At 32.7% G+C, this 20,774-nt stretch overlaps 3 protein-coding genes across 3 annotated transcripts; all 3 read right to left on the minus strand.

The window, feature by feature from the left end:
• LOC108661813 lies at positions 3,666-4,522 on the minus strand. The gene has a single exon (XM_018120303.1). It carries the CDS (start codon positions 4,395-4,397, stop codon positions 3,861-3,863), a length of 537 nt encoding a protein of 178 aa, XP_017975792.1. The 5' UTR covers positions 4,398-4,522; the 3' UTR covers positions 3,666-3,860.
• On the minus strand, positions 13,334-15,510 carry LOC18612949 (protein SRC2 homolog). The gene has a single exon (XM_007049943.2). The coding sequence runs from the start codon at positions 14,955-14,957 to the stop codon at positions 14,145-14,147; it is 813 nt and encodes a 270-aa protein (XP_007050005.1). The 5' UTR covers positions 14,958-15,510; the 3' UTR covers positions 13,334-14,144.
• LOC18612950 (probable 3-beta-hydroxysteroid-Delta(8),Delta(7)-isomerase) lies at positions 16,378-18,058 on the minus strand. Its single transcript, XM_007049944.2, has 4 exons — positions 17,824-18,058; positions 17,193-17,339; positions 16,974-17,082; positions 16,378-16,843 (listed from the first exon to the last, which is right to left on the minus strand). The coding sequence occupies exons 1-4, from the start codon at positions 17,954-17,956 to the stop codon at positions 16,579-16,581; spliced, it is 654 nt and encodes a 217-aa protein (XP_007050006.1). The 5' UTR covers positions 17,957-18,058; the 3' UTR covers positions 16,378-16,578.

A 20,774-nucleotide genomic window follows, 5' to 3' on the forward strand; every position in this document is an offset into this window, starting at 1 on the left:
GAAATGCATGGAAATGATAAATCTTAAGCTAAGCTTGAAAAATCATACCTTTAAACACTTGATTCCTTGAAAAATCACACTTTTTCTTTGAATTTTCTCACTCTAGGGTTTGTTCTTATTTCTCTCTCTCTCCTGCTGGTTTTGGCTGACCATCCCAATGAAGAATTCTGGAATTTTCAAGCCTTTTAATAGGCTTAATAAAATATTATTATTTTATTTATCTTTTGAATATTTTATTATTTTATTTTTTTCTAGCCATCTTTTTGACTTTCCTTTTCTACCACTCAATCCTCTTCACTTATCCATGTCTTCCATGAAATTTCTAGACTTTTCTAAAGTTTTGGTGGAGCAAATTTTTAAAAATTACACTTTTACCCCGGTAAATTGAAAAATTACATTTTTACCCCAAAAACTGAAAAATTGCCCATAGACATATTTTTCATCCCTTATACTCATACCATTCTCCAATTTGTCAAATGTGATCTAAATTCTCTCAAAATCTCAAATTTTGTCCGCGATTGGAAAAATTACGATTTTGCCCCTACACTCCAGAAATCATCGGAATTAAACTTTTTCACTTCTAAACCTCAAATCATACTCCAATAAGTCAAATGGACCAAAAAAATCTTTTCTAAAAATTTCCATTTTATCCTCAAGTGGCAAATGACCATTTTACCCCTATATAGTAAAAATTCCGGTTTGACTCCAAATTGATCCTCGAACTTAAAATTACTATTTTAAGTCATCCCTGGACCATGAAACTCTTAATTTCACCTTAAAATTTTTATCTGAACTAGTTCGAGGCTTAATCGACTTAATGATGCCATTAGGGGCAATATCGTCTTTCAACGATTTTCTCAAACTTCCTAATATGTAACCATTCTATTGAGCATGTAAATGACGTCGTAATTATTTTATAAAATAGGATTTGACACCTCCAATAGGCAGTCCACAAAAACCCGTCACTACAGTGATTAAACCCACCAATTTTAATAAAATTTCGACAGTATAACGTGGCTTTTATTTATTTATCCAGCCTGCATTGTAAAAGACAGCTTACATAAATTCCCAATGCAATTATAAAATATAACCACATATACTCATATATCATAAGCCATTCATAGGAAAATATATTTTTCAAGACCATTGGCAGCCTCCAATTACTCAATTTCATGATCAAAAGTTTCTTATTTCAGATAATCAACACAATATATTTATTTGTCACATTTATTTCTAAAACATCAAAAGTCTCATTTTAATCTCATTTTCGTTTCATAAAATACATAAAGAGCATTTAAAAATAAACTCTAGATAATTTACAATAATAATAGGTTTACTCACAGTTTGTACAAATTAAATGCTTTCTAGGTGCCTCGATCACTGTTCGTTGGGTACGACTTCCTTGCCTTTACCGGAAGGCTCTCTTCTTAGACACATTGCAAAAATTGCACAATTCACCACATTGATGCTAAATCACTATATAATTGACTTAAATCCTATACTAATGCATGGTATGAAATGCAATAGCCTAAAATGGCTTAAACGCGGTATTAACCTATTTTTGACACTTTATCCGATAAATTGCTAACGCGGTCCATTTTAGCTCTAAATTGTCTCATTTTCTCTCCAACATTTCTAACCATTAAATATCAGCCAATAACTCTCTAAAATCACCAAAATCAGCTCACTTTCCTCCTTGAAAAATTCGGTCAAAATGGGACATTAACTTGATTAATTTTTCACTTTGTTTTTCTATCACATTTAACCATTTTTCATCATTTTCTCTTCATTTCTCTTAGAATAAAAATCAGTTCATCATCATTGTACATCACTGAATATTTGGCCAAGGGTGGGTATTGTGAGAATTTCATGCTTTCTTGCCCTATTTGATTTCTATACACATTTAACTAATTAAAACTACCAATTCAACTAAGAATCAAAACATAAAAATTTCAAAATCCTTCTCCTTGAAATTCGGTCAGCCCTTGGTATCACTTTTTGATCTCTCTCCTCAAGCATGCTAAATGGAAACAAAGGCATAGGAAAGGTAAAAATCAAGCTAAAGTTGAAAAATCTTACCGTTAGACTCGTAAACGGACGAAAATCGCGAATTCCCCTTTGAATTTTCTAGTTTTCCTTTGGTTTTTCTTTTTTCTTCCTTTCCTCTCTATTTTCTCTCTTATTTTCTCCTTATGGACGACCATCACCTGATGTGGGGTTTAAATGAGCTGATTTTCCTTTAAAATAATATTAAATCATTAAAAAGTGTCATGTATCACTTTTTCATTGGCCCGTTTTTAAAATTTCAAATCTTTTAAACTTTAATTTTTCACCACTTAAAATACTATAGTTATTCATACCAAAAATAAATAAATCCTATGATTTTGACAAATTTTGGGTGGTGAAAATTACGGTTTTACCCTAGGGTGACAAAATTATCGTTTTGCCCCTATGTTTCGAAAATTACCGGAATTGAAATTTTTCACTTCCTATCATTAAATTATACTCCAAATAGTTAACCTTGGTCAAAAATTTCACTCCATGATCAAATTATTATCTTAGGTGGCAAAATGATGATTTTGCCCCTAAACATCAAAATTTTTAATTTTTTCTCAAATGAACTCTCGAACTCCGAACAATCATTTTTAGTCATTCATGGACTGTAAAATATTAAATTTCATCCTACGATTCCTATTTGAACTAGTTCGAGGTTAAATCAACTCAAGTGTACCGTTAGGTACAATACCGAGTTTCGTCTATTCTTAGGGGCTTTCCTAGCGTAATAACATGCTACTCAGTGCATGTATATCATGACATGTGTTTATAGGGTTGGGTTTTACATCTTCTATATATATATTTTTAAAAAAAGACCTTTTAAATAGAAGAAATAATTGAGAATTAATAGTATTGTAGGAATTGCAAAGTGATAAAAAGTTGAGATTTATTAAGCACATAATTAGAGAAGTGAGAGAATATGTCATTTTGCTAATTATTTTTGACTTTTATATATTTTTAATGAAAAATGAGATAAGTAGTTGAGAATTAATAGAATGTGGAAATAAGAGAAAATATATATTTATTAGATATGAGAGAATAAGTAAATATTTTATTAATTATATTAATTTTATATATTTTTAATATAATTAATTATGTTATAATTTTTATAAAATTATGAAGCTCTCCATATTTGGGATCTAAAGTCTTTACTTGGGTGGCTTTACCCAAAGGTCGACCTTGAACAAATATATAAGATGTAAAAAATTTATTTTGCATTTGACGTACATAAATTTTTTAGGAATAATATACGTTAATTCCGGTCTTCAAACTTTATCAAAATGTGCAATGTAACCGTTGGATTATTACTTTTGTGTAATCAATATGTGAAACTATAATTGTTTTTTTCAAATTGAGTGTCTATTCATATTTATTATTTTAAGATAAAATAATATTTACTTTCCCAGAAATTAAAAAAAAAAACACTTTAGTAATAATACCCTTAAGTAAACTACTAATTTTAGATGCTCTCTTTAACTTTTACAAATTTAAGGACAATAAATAATTGTAAAGCAAAAGCAAGATACTTAATTTCTAAAATTTTATAACATTTTAATTTTAAACCAATAGAAAGTATTTTATTTTGGTGCAAACAAAGGTGGGAGTATGAGTAACTGAAGTTCATGCCAATTTTTTTATTTCACATGAAAATTTTACAAACATAAAGTCGCAGCTTAATTTGTACTAAAATTGAATTGCAAAGAAATTGGAAGGAAAGTGAAGAAGGTTAGCCAGAAAAAAAAAAAAAAAAAAGGTAAAAATAAAAACATAGTGAAAGTAGTAAATTGTGTCTAACTTTCAAGTCTCTAAATGCTTCTCTCCAGCATTTCTTGATGCCTCTTGAAAGACAAGAGCTTTTGCAGGCGCATTTGTTTGTAAAACCTGGTTATGAACAAGTCTGCAACGTGATCAATCTCGTCTTCCAAGCTGAAATCTTCTCCTTCCTCTTTGGAGTTCCTCACCATGTCAATGATGGACCCACCCTGAGCTTCGGCCTCCAACTCCAGTTCCTCCTCATCAAACAAACAGTGGGTCAGATCAGGGTACTTATCCTCATCCTCGTTCTCCTCTCCATAATAATTAGCTGCCGCATCAATGTATGGAACTATGGCTTTGCTTTGGTGGTCTTCGCCACTTTCCTTGTCGCCAAGGAGTCCGTGAATGTTGTTAGAGATAGAAGTAAGCAAAACCGCCTTCTTGCTCTTCATCAGAGTGAACATGACAAGCCGGGCCTTGGCTGCACTCATTTTGCCCTTCACTGCCAGGGATTTGGCTCTGGAAATGGAACTCACCCACACCGAAGACATGACCTGTTTCAAGAAAACAGCTGCCTTGTTCTTCATTGCTAATATTTGGGTTGGCAAGTGCTTTAACTGAGCATGCAATAAGATCGAAGGACGAGCTTAGCATTTGATGGATTTGTAGAGTCATATCATAGACGTGGAAAGGCGAGTCCCCTGCTTTTGATTGGCTTTTGGAGTCCAAAGCAGCACTGTAGAAAAGAAAAAGGAGAACTTCTCAGGACAGCAATCTCATGTAACCCGAACACGTGGTGCGAGCTACATCAACGGTGAAATTATCTTTTCTCGATCGAGTTTTACTTTATTTCGGCACTAAAGAAAAAGTTACACACCACGAAGCTGCAGGGGATGCACAGTTGTAATACCGAAACAAAATAATGAAAGAAATTCCCAGTGGAAACGTGAAAGTTAATTAAAAGCCTGGACAAGTGATGGGGGTTTCATTTAATAATTCTTACTTCTTTTTTAAAAGGACAGATGTTCATGTTTAATAGGAAAAAAATGTGAAGGAGAGGAAGAAAAGTTTTTTTTTTCTTTTTATTTTTGGTGTTTGGTATGAAAGATGGAAAGAAAAAGATTTAGGGATAAAATTATAAATTACATGAATAAATATTGGTAAACAAAAGGGTAGAAGAATAGAAGAATATTTCATACATTTATAATATATATAGAAGTACAAATACTGATACAATATTTTTATTAAGAAAGATAGACATATTTATTCATTATATATCTAAAATGTCGATTTTTTTATTAAATGCTAAAGATTTATCTAATTTAAAAATAAAAATTCTAATTGCATTGAATGCCTTTTATTACAAAAGTTGTTAATTCTAATCATATTTAATATTTTATTAATATTATAAATTCCCATTAATAATAGTTCAAGCTTACACTTTCAAAAACATTTGTATTTATAGATAATTATCATTTAAAATTAAATGAATAAAAATAAAAGCTTCACATACCATGCACGTCGTAACAAACACTAATAACTTTTAAATAAAAAAATTAGGATTCAAATAACAAAAAAAAAAATCAATGCAAAAATGTAACCATAATTATGTACAGTTGAGAAGTGTTTGATTTGGAATGACTTGGTTTCTTTTGTGTATTTCCTTTGAGTTGGAGGCCGTTTGTTTAAAAATAATATCTTTTGGTTAGATACATAATTCCTATTATTAGTCAATCGTTAATTTTTTTATTACTTTAATTATGTATCGATATTTTTAGAATAATTTTATCTTTGTTTCATCTTTAAACCAAACAGAAGTTAAAACTCTCTCAAAATTAAGGTTTCATTCTTAAAGTGATTTAGATTTGTTGTTGATTTTTGGCACTCCAGCTCAAAATCAAAACCATAAACCGATATTTGATTTTTTGTGAGTGATTCAAATGAGGGTCGAAAGGTGGGAAGAGAAAATGAAGGTTGAGTTATTAAATTGATTTCTTTTCATTTGTTTATGGGGTTAGAAACCATAAACCTATATTTGATCTAAGTTTTGAGTTTCAAAACTTGTTGTGAGAACTTGATATTCTTGAATCATGAGATTTGAAAGTGTTTGGCGAAATTCAGCATTCTACGTGTATTTTGTTTATTTATTTATTTTCTTTTTCTAGTGGAGTTACTGTTAGGTATTGAAAAGAAACCCACAAGCAAAGAAAACACCGATGGTAAAATGGGGAATGGATTCATTTTATGATGAATAGTTACTTCTTCAGGTTTAGTTAGATGAAGGGGGGGCGTTATTCTGAGAGTAGGATCCGCCCGCGTGAAGAACATGCCAACCACCGCTCCAACAGGGAGGATTGTGCACCTAGCTACTTTAACTTATCTTGATTTTCATAACTATTGGTTGTTTCTGGGAATCTTTAAAGGGGAAAGAAACAATCTGAAACAATGCAATGGGACCTTTCGTTGTCACTTTAAAAAAGCATACTTCTATATATAAATTCACAAGTTGATATAGTATTCTTCTTTTCTCCAAAGTGTTTTTTTTTTTTTTTAATTTTTTTACAATACTTTTTCTACTAATTGGAGGCCACCTTAGATGAGAGGGAATTTGAAATAAGGGCGGGCATCACAAGTAATTAATTTCCTACTATGAATATCATATAATAATTATTAGGATGAAAATGATAAAATTTAAAAAATTACCAGAAAGGAAACCAAATGTACTCTTTTTATCTTTGGTTTTGATGATTGCAAAATCCTTTATGATAAATATTTTTGGCCACAGCAGCAAACTCAAAATATTTTTGTTTCTTTACTCCATTTTGTATTACCCCCAAGGGGAAATGGAGCCCGACAACTAATGAAATTGGAGGTGTCGAGGATACGGAGAACCCCAATTTTTATAATAACAAAAAAAAAAAAAAAAACAACAAAGACTTGATTGTGTTCAAAACTTATATTGTTTGAACTTGAGTTGACCTTATTTCTAATTAATAGAGGTGTTTACAAATTATGTCTAATTTTTTAAAAATCAACTCCAAACACGACTTGTCCATATTTATATATCATTTTATTATTAAAATTATAAATATGTTATTTTCATATTAATATTTTAAAACATGATTTTAAGTTAAAATAATACAAAAATATATTATTTATTAATAATTCAAATAGTCAAGTTATGCAGCACAGCACGACCTCAAGAAATTATGAGTCAGCTCAATCCTAACTCAAATTGGACTAGGCTTCAAAGCCTAGGTGAATAGCCCAACTCTTAAGACATTTCTATTTCTAAACCTTTTGTATAAGTGCAATTTAAATTATTAATGATATTTTATAATAATATTCTAAATTATGACATTGTGTAACAGTACGTCCTTCCGAGTGATGCACAAAAATCAATTTAAGTACTTGGTAGCTTTTTGTATGAGCTCAAAATGTGTAGTTTAGTCTCTCTATTCCAATTTTGAGTGATTTAATTTTCATATTCATAAATTCGTATCTAATCAAGTAAAAATGATAGCATTGTTGCTTCTTGAAACAAAACTATTAACTATGCTAATATGTCAATGGTAAGGCAATGGCAAGGGTATGGATGCTACAGGCTATGCATGGGCTGATCTTCAAAATTAGTTTACAAAGCCAATCCTAACACAAAGGTTATGAGAGGGTATACCATAAGAAATGTTGGTCCACGGGTAGAAAGGTTAAAAAAATTGTCACTCAGAACTTAGGAACTCAAAGAGACAACTTGATCCCTCATAAGGAACCTAGCTCTCCATCTTTCCTCCTCAAAGATGGGTCTTGAGGTACTATATGAAATGGAACTCAAGTCAAGAAGCTTGTCTTTTATTTGTGAGACCTCAGTTTCTTATTTCTTATAAGGGTAGAATCGACAATTCATTTGATGAGCTTATAAAATATTTATTTTGAAGTAACCAATATGAAATTTTATTGAGAAACTCGTGTTTTAAAATCTCTAAGTATGTCCAAAGGAAAAGAGGTGGAGATAAAACCAAAAAGCGGTAAGTTTTGGTAGGAAAAATGCATTCTGTTGCAAAAGTATCGATACTTGAAGTCTAGAATGCCCTGGAAAACATTATGTGTAAAAGTTATTAATACTTCAAGAAGATGTATCGATACCTAGAGTCCAAAGTATTGTAGGATAGCATTTTATGTGAAAAGTATCGATACCTGGATTAAAAGTATGGTACTTTTATCATGATTTGCAAAAACTAAAAGAAAGGCAGAATAAGGATTTCACCATGGGGTATATACGGTGCCACTTAATAGGCCAAACCTCGTTTTTCTCTCATTTCACACTTTCCCTTCTTCAGTCACCTTAACTTGCAAATTTCCTTCCTCCCATTTCACTGCCATCTTACAAATTCCTAGATTTTACCTCAAATTGTAGGTTCCAACTCAATTAAGGTAAGATTTTAAGACTATGGGTTTTCAAATTAATTGCTCTATCTAAAAAACTTCATTCTTCTCTCATGTGTTAGGATTTCCCATTTGGATTTCTTAAGATAAGCTCATTAAAGTAAGTATAAGTTGGAGAACAAGTGAATTATGTGATAAATTATAGTTTGAAAGAGGTTTATGAGCTAAACCTTGGTTTAAGATAATAGGTATCCAATGCTGGAAGAAATTAGGTTTAGAAAATTATGAGAAATTAATTGTGTTATTTACTTGTTTTAGGTCCCATTGAAGCATCAATACCCATTGAGCATTGAAGTCTTGTTGAATTAGCATTAAGCTTTGAAGATGTGGCATTTGTGTGGTGAGTGGACTTTGCATTCAAATTGTTTTGATACGATAATGCATGAAATGTTTTAATGTGATGTTTCTAAGTATGATTATTACATGATTATTTCAAAATGTGCATTGGAACAAGCTTTTTGAATTTTGATGTTTAGTTTTGTGGTTAAATTGTGCTAAATTCTAAATATGATTTAAAGGTATTGTTGATAGGCATAGAAAATGGACTTAACATGATGGTGTAAATGAGATGATGTTCATTGATGATATGTGATGAAATCACATGTTTTGAAACTATGTGTTATGATAATGTGTGATGAGCTCACAAAGAGATCTAAAAGAGATTTAGTGCTTTAAGTGGAGCTACTTGAGTTAAGGATTTATAACTAGTAATAATATTCGTTGGTCATTGTGCACATTGTAGTTGCCCTAGCTAGCAAAAATTGAAATGAATGGTGCTAGCGATGTGTTGTGGAGGATAGCACATGACTTGTATTGATGTTAGTGGTTATATGCACTGAACTATGTAGATCCTGAAGGTTAGCACCTTAGTGTTGCCCTAGATAGGGGGGATGGTAGTATCCTTTGGGTTGGAAATCCCTCGGGCTAATTTTAATACTTCTTAAGCATACTTCACTAGAATAAAATGTTTATTTAAGTTTGAATTGGAAATTTTGATATGATTTTGGGTTTAACTTTGCTTCAATTGAGATATATAAGTGTTTTTTGGTTTTTAAAGGCTTTGAGCAAGGTCATAATGCGAGGGATTCTTGTTGATGTGTTTTACTTTAAAGTTGGAACTCATAGGAAATGATTGTTGCAAAAAAAATTTGGAAATTTTGAAATAGGTATCATTATCTATGAAGAAGGTATTGATGCCTTCAAAACAAAAATGGGTTTTGAAGATTTTCTGTTTAAAAGATATCGATACTTGGAAGATAGAAGCTTTTTGGATGAAATGTATCCAACACCTCAAATTAAGAGTATTGATACTTCAATCTTGAGATTTATTACCACTTCATAAGTGAGGAATATAACCATGTGAATGTCTTTGTGTTTTATCAATATCCATTTTTCTTGATAAAACTTCAAGCAGGAACAACTTAGAAATAATGTTTTGATACAATAAGTTTCTCATAATTATAACCCTTTATAATACTTTTTACAAAGCATCCAGTTTTTCGTGGACTTTATTTTACTTAATTGACATGTGCAGTCATTTTGGAAATAAAGAATGTCTTAACAAATGCTCAAATACTAGATGTATTTCTACACAATCATCGATTGGCTTATAAAGCATATAATTGCAGTGTCAATCATATATATTCATGTACCATATGATGTAATGGCAAGTAGTATCCAAATGGATGGCTATGGAGAAAAGCTTTATCAAGTCACCATCTTGTCTTTGTTTATAATCTTTAGTTATTACTTAAACCTGGTATGTCTATACATTCCTATCCATATTGATCTTTCTTGGCTTCTTGCTATTTATTAGAATCAACTTCCAACCTTGCTTCGTATTATTTAGTAAGCTCATCTTCTATGAGCAATACATACTCAGTTCAATAGAAATCTTATTCATCTAAATCTTGATGTTTCTTATTTGATATCGGAGTTGTCATATATACATTAAGTTTCTAGTTGTGCATTTAATTCAATAGTCACAAGTTTAATGTTCATGGGGTTTCGCTTTTGTGGCTATTTAACCTTTCAAGCACCGTATTATTCCCACTACCTTTTCTTAGTAAGAGCTCTTTCTTCTAGGAAATAGCTTGTTTCGAGACAAACAACCTATGCTTTTTGGAAAGTGATATCTAATAGAATTTTGAGGATATACCACAAATGGTATGCACACTTCATATAAGCTATGCAATACCAAACCATTAAAATGTGACAAGTCCAATCTTGTACCTTTCATATCCTATATGACATTTTGTCAACTTAATTTGGTTGGAACCTTATTTAGGAGTATTATATCAATATATATTGCATAGCATTGAAAAAAAATTGGTGTTTGTTTATAGTTGACCAATTGTCCATTAGTAGATTGCTTTAATATTGAGCATATTCAATTCGAGCTTATAAGATACGTAAAACTCCAAATGTAATTTAGAAAAATTTAATGATTCTTATAAATTTTAAAGTGAAAACCTCATAAAACATCCAAATGTAGATAAAGTTTCAAAACGATTCGGAAAAAACAACAACCTCTTAGTTCCTAAAACTAAGTAGTTTGTATCCTAAAGATGATGGTCTTCTACAACTTCATGCAGCAACCTTTTCTTTATTATGTGATTTTTAGGAGGATCTCATCCTTTATATCTATTATTCTTTAACCTCTACAAATCGTCACATAAATGAGAGTTGTGTTAGGTATCCCATATTTACAATAGATATCGAATACTCAATCATTAATTTTACTTGAAATAAAGGCTTCACTAATCTTCTTTTCCTTCATGGTAGATAAATAAACTTTATAATTTCTCTTCTAATGGCTTTTTTCACTAATTTAGGTGCAATTTGTAAGACTTTTTCCTCTTTGTTGATTTTCAGGGGTTGAAACAACAATTATCCAAAGCTTACTTAGAACAAGGAATTGAACCAATCGACACTAATGGGAGTAAGAAAAGGCAAGCTAGACTAAAGAAGAGAGTCAATTGGTAACACATAGGTGAATATGGAATCACAGGGTTTGCAACTCTTTCCATTTTCCTCACTTTTCTCTCTATGTTTTGTGGATTTAGTGTAGTAGTCTTATAGTGCTAGTCGTGCTCTTATATGTCTCTCAATGTGCAATATAAGCCTCATAACTATAAGCAATTAATCATAATCTTTATAGGACTTTGCATAACTTTAATGCTAATTGCATAATTACCTCAAGACTAATTAAATTGTTCAATTAAATCCCTGAAGTTCTCAAATTCTTCCAATTAAGTCGAACTTAATTAGCTCCTTTTTGAATTGTCAATTGACATTATTTAATGTGTGTGACCTCTTAGGTTCCTAACATGTTGGAAAATATAAACTATAATTAATAACTCTATAACTCTATGTTATAGAGTTATTTTGTTACATTTTGAATATAAAATTAGCTAAGTTTTTTAAATTTAGTTTAGGAATTAGGTATTTTTATGTATTTGTCTTAGTTTAGTAAATCATGTTGGGTTGATTTAATTTAAGTTATTTTATTTTAGTTTGATGATAATTTGCTTTTAGTTTAGTTATTATTGAATTAGTTTGTTGCTGTGTAGGTATGCAAATGAAAAGGGCTTCAATTGTTAAAGAAGAGTGCATTAATGACCAAGTGCTTCTCTTGCACATGTTCTAGTATTTTGAGCATAACTCTCATTCTAGAAGTTCAATTGACATGATTCTTAAGTCAATGGAAAGTTAAGAGATAGCGCTACAATTTTTATATTTATCACTTTACTAGTTAAGCCCAGAAGAAAGATAAAATTGCATCACAAGTTAGAGGAATGTAGTAGAGAAGACAACTCATCATTAGAGAGTGAACAAACCCTTTGTCGACATCTCTACTTGCCTAGGCTTATGGCTTCCATGAGTTATTACTTATCAAGGTACAATGCAATAGTCCCCTTAGTCTCATTTAACATGATGAATCCTCTTTTGATTATTGATTTGCTCTTATGTGTTTCATGATATACTTGATATTCATCCCTTTTTGAGCAACCTTGATTATGAACACTTTAGATAGTATCAAAAAATAACATTCCACATAAGGTAACTTAATTTTTTAAGAAGCACCCACATGAGAATTTGTTCTGTAGACATTAAGCAAAATACCAAATGGAATTCTCATGGAGAGTCATGTCTAGTAAACTTGTTCTTGTAAGAAGAACCCACATGTTATTTCAAGTATCTTTATACTTTGATTTATGAGATCAATTGCTCACTTCACAAGTGGAGAAGATAATCATGTGCCGATCTTCATTCCTTATCAATATCCATTTTTCTTGAGAATAACATTAACTAGGAACAATTTAGAAACAATGCTTTGATCCAATAAGGATCTCTTAATTATAACTCTTTATAATTCTTTTTGAAAAAGCACATGACATTCTATGGACTTTATTTCATCCAATCGATAGTTACAAGTCTTATGCAAATATAGAATGCCTTTTGTTAATTGTAAATGCTTAGAGAATAAAATGTATCTCTATACAGCTAACCAATTGGATTTTAGGACATACAATTACACTATAAAAAACAATAAAGAAATCAAATTAAATAAGAAATCCTAATGAAAATAGGAGTGAATGCATAAAAGAGATAAAACCGAAGTTGTAACCAACTAAAACCAAATTTAAACGTGTAAGAGTTTAGTGAACCTCCGGTTTTCCCAAGAGTGATTGAACTTAGATTCATAACAAGAAATAGGAGTGAATATAGTTCAATTTTCAATGAAAAATTACAAATAATAGCTCTTTTAGAAAGCCGAAGAAATCTAAAATTCCGATTGGGTGAAATTGACCCAGATATACAGATAGGTCATTCAGTGCAAAATAGTTGAGTAAATAAAATTTCCTCCCGAAGGTCTATTTTCATCAAGAAATACTCTAATTAAAAATTATGAAGAACAAAATACTTTGCTAAAATGTTCACTATGAAAAGGATTTCAAGGCAGCTTAATTGATGAGATTTTCCCCATTTTAATTCCCAAACAAGAAAAGAAAATGAGATGTTGAAAATGTTGTGAATTCTAATTTCTTCCGACATGTTTTGAGAAGACTTTTAGATAAAGATATTCGGAAAATAAACCCATTTTAATGCCATTTGATTCCTCAACCACCACTGCTTTGGTTCGTTGGCCCCTCCCCTAATTTCAAACTTGTGCAGATTGACCACTCAATTGTCCGGTGCCATGGTTTACAAAAATTCTAGTCCTTGACGTTCCTTTGTGAATGTTTGAAAACAAAGAAATCAATGGGACCCAAAAGAGGTGTCGTGATACCAACCTCCACTCACCTCCAGCCAACGCGATCATGGCTTTCTAGCGCCACTTGTACATTGCGTTCAAAACTTGGAATTGACTTGACCTGGACAACTCAAGTCTTTCCACAAACTTTCTAGACCCTCTCTTCCAATTTCTTGCTTGATACTGTAATTCATCCATTCATTCATTCGCAATTTCAATTGCATCTTCAGCTACAACATTAGTTCTGTCTGCTATCTGAAAACAAGAGCATTAACCCACAACCACAAGTGGCTAGCCTAGGCGCTATATTACAAAGCGCTGAGAATAGGTCCCAGCTAATTCTTTCCTGACACAATATTAATAATAACATCTAAATTTTGTGGAAGAGAAAAACAAGACAAATATTGTCCCAAGAAACCATTAAACAAAAAGGAGCTGAAGCCATCAAACTGATGGAATGTTCAACTTTCAACATGGTGCTTCCCCAGACACTGTAACTACACTACCCTGTACCGGTAGCTCACTTGCCCTGCCACCTGCCACCCTTGTAGTCTAGGAAGCTGAGGGCAGGGAGCTGGATCTTCCATGCCTGGCTCAACCTTTCAGGCATCGCTGCCAAACAATCCGTTGCTGATTACCCTAGCCCATTGAACCTCTGCAGGCCGCTACTGTAGCACGTTGACTCCACTCTGTACCAATGTGTCTCAGAAGGCTGCGCCACTGGTGATGATCTTGAATATTGAAGGTATGTTCCGGGTACAAACCGCGGCAGGGGAACCTGCATTGGCAACTGAATTGCTGAATTCCAACTGTAATACCCCGGTGTTTGACATTCCAATACTGGAGAAGGGAAACTAATCTGGCGTTGAGGATTGCAAGCATCATCTACGGAAGGATAATGAACATATCTCGACTGATTATCTAGTTCCACCTTGGGGTAAACCACTTTTTCAGAGGAAAATTGCTTCTCAGATGACGAGTCAACTTGTGGAGAAGCATTGCCACTGTTTTTGCTTCCCCCAATCAACTTATAGGAAAAATTCAGTACCCCGTTAGGCTTCCCATCACTGTTTCGAACCTGGTAACTCACAAATCTCACAACTCCACAGAATTCTTCTATCAAATCCTTTAACGGAACACGTACTTCGCCGATGGTTCTGCCAACTAAACCTTCATGACGCAAATCAAACTTGAGAAAAAGACGATCAGTTTCTTCTGAAGGCAAGCTCTTGAGATCGAACTGAAATACATGATTCCATTCAGGGTTCTTGCCTCCTCTGTCGATAGATGTTTTCTGACGCTGCAGACGTTTGTGTTGCTCTTCTTTCTTCTTTGCTTGTTCATTCACAATAGAGACGACTGAGTAGACTGAGAGTTTCTGGAAGAAATTGAAGGCCTTGAGATCTTTGCAGGAAATTACTTTGAGCTCCAGAGAACTCCAATCCATATTATTTATTGCTCAGTTTCAGAACCCAAATCTAGTCTTGTATTGGGACGAAAGCAAATGAGAAGAGAAGATAATATAAGAAGGTTCAGGGGCAACGACCAAGTCACCAAAAGCATAAGGCACACACAAAAGAAAGAGAGCCCTGTATGCCTGACAGACCTTTCATCCGACCTAACTAACGTACTCCACCAGCCTAATAGTAACAGGTGCGACACGTTATTTCTCTGGCTCCACCACAATAGAAGACCGCTATTGAATTACGCAATTTTCTTTTTGTAACCTAGTCAATTCAATGGTCAGTATAATCCAGAGATTCACTCCTTTGAACTGGCCCCAAAAGTAGTCCTAGAAAACGATGATCAGACACAGGTTTATTCTTTTGTACTTTCGCATCTCAGCCTTGAGCAGCCCACCTTACTCCATCCAACCAAAAAAGAAAGGTTCATCACCATGGAAAAACGACCATTGGCAGGGTTCAAGATGACTGAATCATCCATCATTTAGATATGTGCCAGAGGCCATAGTTGAAGCCAACATATCTGTGGATCTTTTAAATTATGAGAAAAATTCTGTATTTAATAGAATAGAAAAACAAATTAAAGAAGCCACTGACACCATTTGAGTGAAGGCCATAGAACTTGCAATAGATAAGCACTTGAGCACATTGCTCTAATCGGAGTTGAAGGAACAGAATTACAAATAACAAGCAGCCATACATGTTTGAAAGGAAGATGGACTTCCTCAAGGCTACTGAAAAAAAATAAGGTGGGGTGGGATTGGGGGGAAGGAAGATGGACTATCAATTCTTTTACCAGAGTTCTTTTTTCTTGGCCAAGATGGCCATCATGGATTCATCCTTTAGAAGTTCGGAATCAACTCTTTGCACCAAAGAAGCATCTGAGGTCCAGATGCCCCAGAGCAGAAATGAAAGAAAACAAATAAATAAAGTACTAAAAAGAGGGAAAAAAAAAAGGCCCATGTCAAGCCATGCTACTTTGCGGCAAAGCAGAGCACTGGGTTGTTTGCCATTTTCAGATCCATATTCTCAGGAAATAGTTTAGTGGAGAATATCCAGGCACCAACATGTATCCAAATGACAAATTAACTCTAATAGAAAGGAAAGACTAGGAAAAAGATAAAGGAACATAGCTTGCTGTGCTACAAAGAACGAGTGTAGCTTTCTCGTTTCAAACTTCATATAGTTCCAAAGAAGATGACATTTAAAATAGCAGCAATTAAGCAGCTGAAGGAAGTTGAAATTGCATAATGAAATGCAATGCACCAGCTAAGAACCAATAATAGTCAAAGCTTATAGTAACAGACCTTCCGCATCATTTTTGGCCATGTAAGCCGGTGATTGCTTCCACTAGAAAATAACTGTCCATTCAGGCAGGTTATATAATAGCAACATTGTGACAAATTAAATTGAAGAAGATTGATACTGAAATGTATGCATTCCATTAAAGGCAATTACCAGTCATTTATGGAAAACACCAAACCAAAAAAGAAAAAAATGACACTTTTCTAAACTGGAATGCTTAGATTATTTCAACATTGCCTGCTCAAGTGCACAAATTAAGCTAATTGTGAAGCAAAGAGACAGTATATTCTGCAGACTACCTCAGCGAACCTTGTTCTTCTTCTGGCTTTGGCCCTGCACCGCCAGAGAAATTTTCTTCCAACACCGGACAGCAATGAGTGAGGGTATCAGAACCCAGAAGGAATTTGCCAAAACATAGTATGCATAATAATAAAATGGGCTAGCAGCAAAGTTATCACCATCCAAGTAAGCCGTTATGAAATATACAAGAGTTCCATAGAGCTGTCCCAGGGAGATGGCAAACTGGAGTGTGTAGCTGTACCCCTTCCCTTTGGCTATAGCATACCTGCCAAATAATCAACAACATTTTACAATGAGAATAATAAAAGCAGAAGGGAATAAAAGGCATTGCTAAATTGAACTTGACACTTGAATCCTGTATTTGTATCGGGCTGTATTGTAATGCCAAATCTTACACTGCTAGAAGGCTAGTAGGACCTTCCAGAACTGCAGTTATTCCTTCAACAGTAACAATTGCGGCATCCCTCCCTGCATATCTTGAGTCACCTTTGCTGTATTCTTTCCCTGCCAGCTTTTAATCGTGAGTAAATTGTACAGTTAAGGCCAGCAGGCAGGTTAGAGTGAGTGTTGAGAATTGCTATTATCATAAAAAGAATAAGGGAAAAGGAACTTACAAACTTCAGCAAGATAAAATCCTGCCTTGTCTTTGTAGAATTCAGGAGAGAAAGCAAAATAACCTTCAAGAATCATATGTGTAAGTCCAGTGAAAGCCCACCAGCACATGAGGAATCTATCAAGGTTAGATACCTTGCGCAATCTCCCTGGTACAAAAAGCAATATCTAAATGAAACAGCGAGTTTGCCATTCCTTAACAATTAACATGCATTTATTGTCTAATCAGTAACCATCAAAATCATCATCAGGCCGGTTGGGTCAGGGTTTCTCCTAAAATACCACAAAAAGATGTTCCACTTAGCCAAAGCAATGTCTGTTTTGGAAGCTTCAAGACAGTTTCAGTCTCTTCTCTTACTAGATCCAGATAGCATCATGTTCTTGTGGCTTTTTCAATGTATTGTTAACAATTATCACTAGCTAATAAAATTAAGATGCGCCTTAGTGTCAATAAGAAGGAAATTTACAAAGTCAGGCGACTCTCCTTTTCACTTGGTATCAAACTCATACGTAAACCCAAATATATACAGTCGCTACTAGTATTTTGGGACTTGACAAACATGTGAAAGAGCAAGAGCAATGGATATTGTGATAAAAAGCATCAGGAAGAATAAGTAAGAAGAGGGGCCAAACCAGAGACGATCCACACAAGCGAGACGACAAACAGAGAAGCCAGACCAAAGACGCCGAGAATGGTGGACTGCGAGAGGGAGATGGCGACATATCCAGGCAGTTGCAGATCTCTCGGCACGTATGGATGCTCCATTCTCTCTCGCTTTCTCTCTTCTACTAGTGTGCTACAACACAAACTCTAGTCAACGACCAACCACTCAAATCTAGCTATTTACACCGGAGCTTGCTTGCTATCCATTAATGGGGCATTTTTTATTAAATGCTAATTTAATGTATTATTAGGCTTGGCAGTTGACAACTCGTATTCACATTTTTTAACGGTACATAATGAACACACTCATATATTGAAAATCTAAATATGTATATGAAATATTTACGAAATCTATTTAACAAATCCAAATAAATTTAATTTTATATAACAACACGCAATTGACAACTCATTTAAAAACGATTGAGGAAATAAATTAAATTATTTTTTGTTAATAAAATATATAATTTTATTATTAACATTTAAAAGGAATAAAATAAAATAACTATAACAAAAGGAAGTGTAAATGTATGTCATGTAAGCTAGTTATTTGGTCGTAGAGATACCCTATTTTATTTTAAGCATTTGATTTTAATATTAAATTTTCTTTGTTTTTTTTATAATAATAATTATTATTATTATCATTAACTAATAAGAATTATTTTTTAAAAAAGATAGTACTCTTTCATTCATAATTGAAGCAAGAATCAATTTCTACTAATTGCAAGGTAATGTACAAATTGTTGGTCTATTTTAAAAATAAAAAATGGTCTCTTTATATAAAAAGTTATGAATGAAAAGTTATGTTTTTTTATATAAAAAGTTGTGACTATTGAAAAGTCAAATTATTTGAAAAGGTTATGTCACAGAGTATAACTATTGGATTATAAATCTTCTTTTAATGTGAAAAGTTAGTGATATTTGAAAAATTATTTTTAAATCCAAAGATTATGAAACAGTTGAAAAACATTATTCAAAAGTTTTGATATGAAAAGTTATCTTTTTATATTGAATTTTAAAAGTTATGCCTTATGCTATGATTGGTTGTCTTTTTATAAAATAATTATTATGACAATATCTTTATTTAAAGATTATGTCTTGTAACATGGAGAGTGTATGTTTAAGATATAAAGGTGCAAGGTAGACTACCCTTTTTCCATTCCTATTCCTCATTGATATGAAAACAAAATCAAAGATTTGTAAGTATTTTCGTAAGGTAAAATAGTTGTACCTTTTTAAGTTTCAATCGAAATTTTAAGTGGATCTATTAATTTTTGAAATGAATATTGTTCCAAAAATATATCTTCCGCTAGACACATAGGTTCAACCATTAGTCAACTAGTGTTTCCGTCAGTTTAATGACATAGTAATATTAAAATGACAATTTTACTTTTTATTAATTTAAAAAATTACTATTATATATATTTTTATTAATTTAAAATTAATATTATTATTTTTTTAAAAAAAATAAAAAATAGAGAGCACTGATCAGTGTTTCCCAAGGGAGGGGGCGAGGGGGCACCAGCTTTGGTGCTCCCAAAGTGGGGACTAGTGCTCCCTTATTTTTTCAATTTTTTTAAATATAAGAATAATTGTTTAATTAATAAAGAAAAAAAAAGAACATTTTAATTTTGTCATAATTTATGTTATTGGTGTTTACATTTTTGGGATGGAGTATCCATTTCGAAAACTAATAGATCCGTTTGAAATTTCGATTAACCATTTTCATAACTACACTTGTATGGTTTGATCAAAACAAACTAAGTACTACCTGTTTTTGTCTTATAATTTTAATTATTTATCAAACTCAATTCCAGTAATTTAAAATTTTATTTTGATATTATTTGTATAATTATTTTGGATATCATGAGATAAAAATCATAATTATTTCTTTCTATTTTTTTTATTTTATTGTTTTCTATTTCTAGGATCATCCATTAGTGGTCACATCAGTAATTTTTGATCATGTCAACAAGTGCCAATCAATACCGCATTAGCATGATAAATGCCATGTCAATATATAGTTAACACAGCATTAGCAAGACAATACCACACTATCTCAATTAGTATCATGTCGGTTTGATCAAAATGTCATATTAGCATATTTAATAGTAAAAATGTAAAGATATTAAGATTTGAATTGAAATTAACAAATTAAAACAGTACATGGACTCAATTTACATAAACTATTATATAGAGACTAAACCCACCCACGTTATTTTTTGTAAAGTACAAAAACTAATGGCATAATTTAACCTTTTTCTCTTCATTCTTCAGCTACATTTGCGTCTTCCGTCAATGGCAGAAGCAGGTGCTTCTGCATGTAATCATTAAAAATCTAACAGCGGTTTGGGTCCAATTTTGGGTTTAGGCATTGGGCTCAGTGCAGGTTTACAAATAACAAGCATTGTGAGTTGGACAAAGGTTCAAGTGATGTTATACTTAATGTCCTCGCAGTCGTGCTTTGAATCCCAAGCAAGATGATTATCGTCGTCCTTGCATTCATGCTTTGAATCCCAAGCAAGATGGCTTTTACCAGGCAGAGGCACACAAGAAGAATTTCAGTGCTTTGCTTTCAACTAAATCTCCTGAAATTTTTGTTGTTTCATTGATGCCAGAGCATCCAAGTCGGACAGAAAGAACATCATCTCTGCAGTTTTCTCTCAAGCCATTGAGAAGAAGCTGGCTAAGGTAGTCTCAACAAGTTTGATGGGACCTCCATACTCTGATGGTTTCACAAATTGGCAGTAATCATCACCCGTCAACAAAAAGTATCCCTTCTTCCAATCCAAACAGTCTGGTTTCGTAAGGCCCTCGGCAGAATTGTAGGATTGTTTTATGGAAAATTTTCCAAAGTCAGGGCGGTTGTTCCCGCTGGTATTATCTTGTTCCCGTCGAAATAAATTGAGTCCGTACAATAAAG

Source organism: Theobroma cacao, chromosome 1 (assembly GCF_000208745.1).
Source record: "Theobroma cacao cultivar B97-61/B2 chromosome 1, Criollo_cocoa_genome_V2, whole genome shotgun sequence".
NCBI lineage: Eukaryota > Viridiplantae > Streptophyta > Magnoliopsida > Malvales > Malvaceae > Theobroma > Theobroma cacao.

Excerpts from the sequence above, each read along its gene's own strand:
- LOC18612949 (XM_007049943.2), bottom strand. The coding sequence starts at position 14,957 with ATGGATTGGAGTTCTCTGGAGCTCAAAGTAATTTCCTGCAAAGATCTC.
- LOC108661813 (XM_018120303.1), bottom strand. The coding sequence starts at position 4,397 with ATGAAGAACAAGGCAGCTGTTTTCTTGAAACAGGTCATGTCTTCGGTG.
- LOC18612950 (XM_007049944.2), bottom strand. The coding sequence starts at position 17,956 with ATGGAGCATCCATACGTGCCGAGAGATCTGCAACTGCCTGGATATGTC. Across the intron at positions 17,340-17,823 it reads GCTTGTGTGGATCGTCTCTG|GGAGATTGCGCAAGGTATCT; the intron begins GTTTGGCCCCTC and ends TTTTTGTACCAG. Across the intron at positions 16,844-16,973 it reads CCTACTAGCCTTCTAGCAGT|GTATGCTATAGCCAAAGGGA; the intron begins GTAAGATTTGGC and ends ATTATTTGGCAG.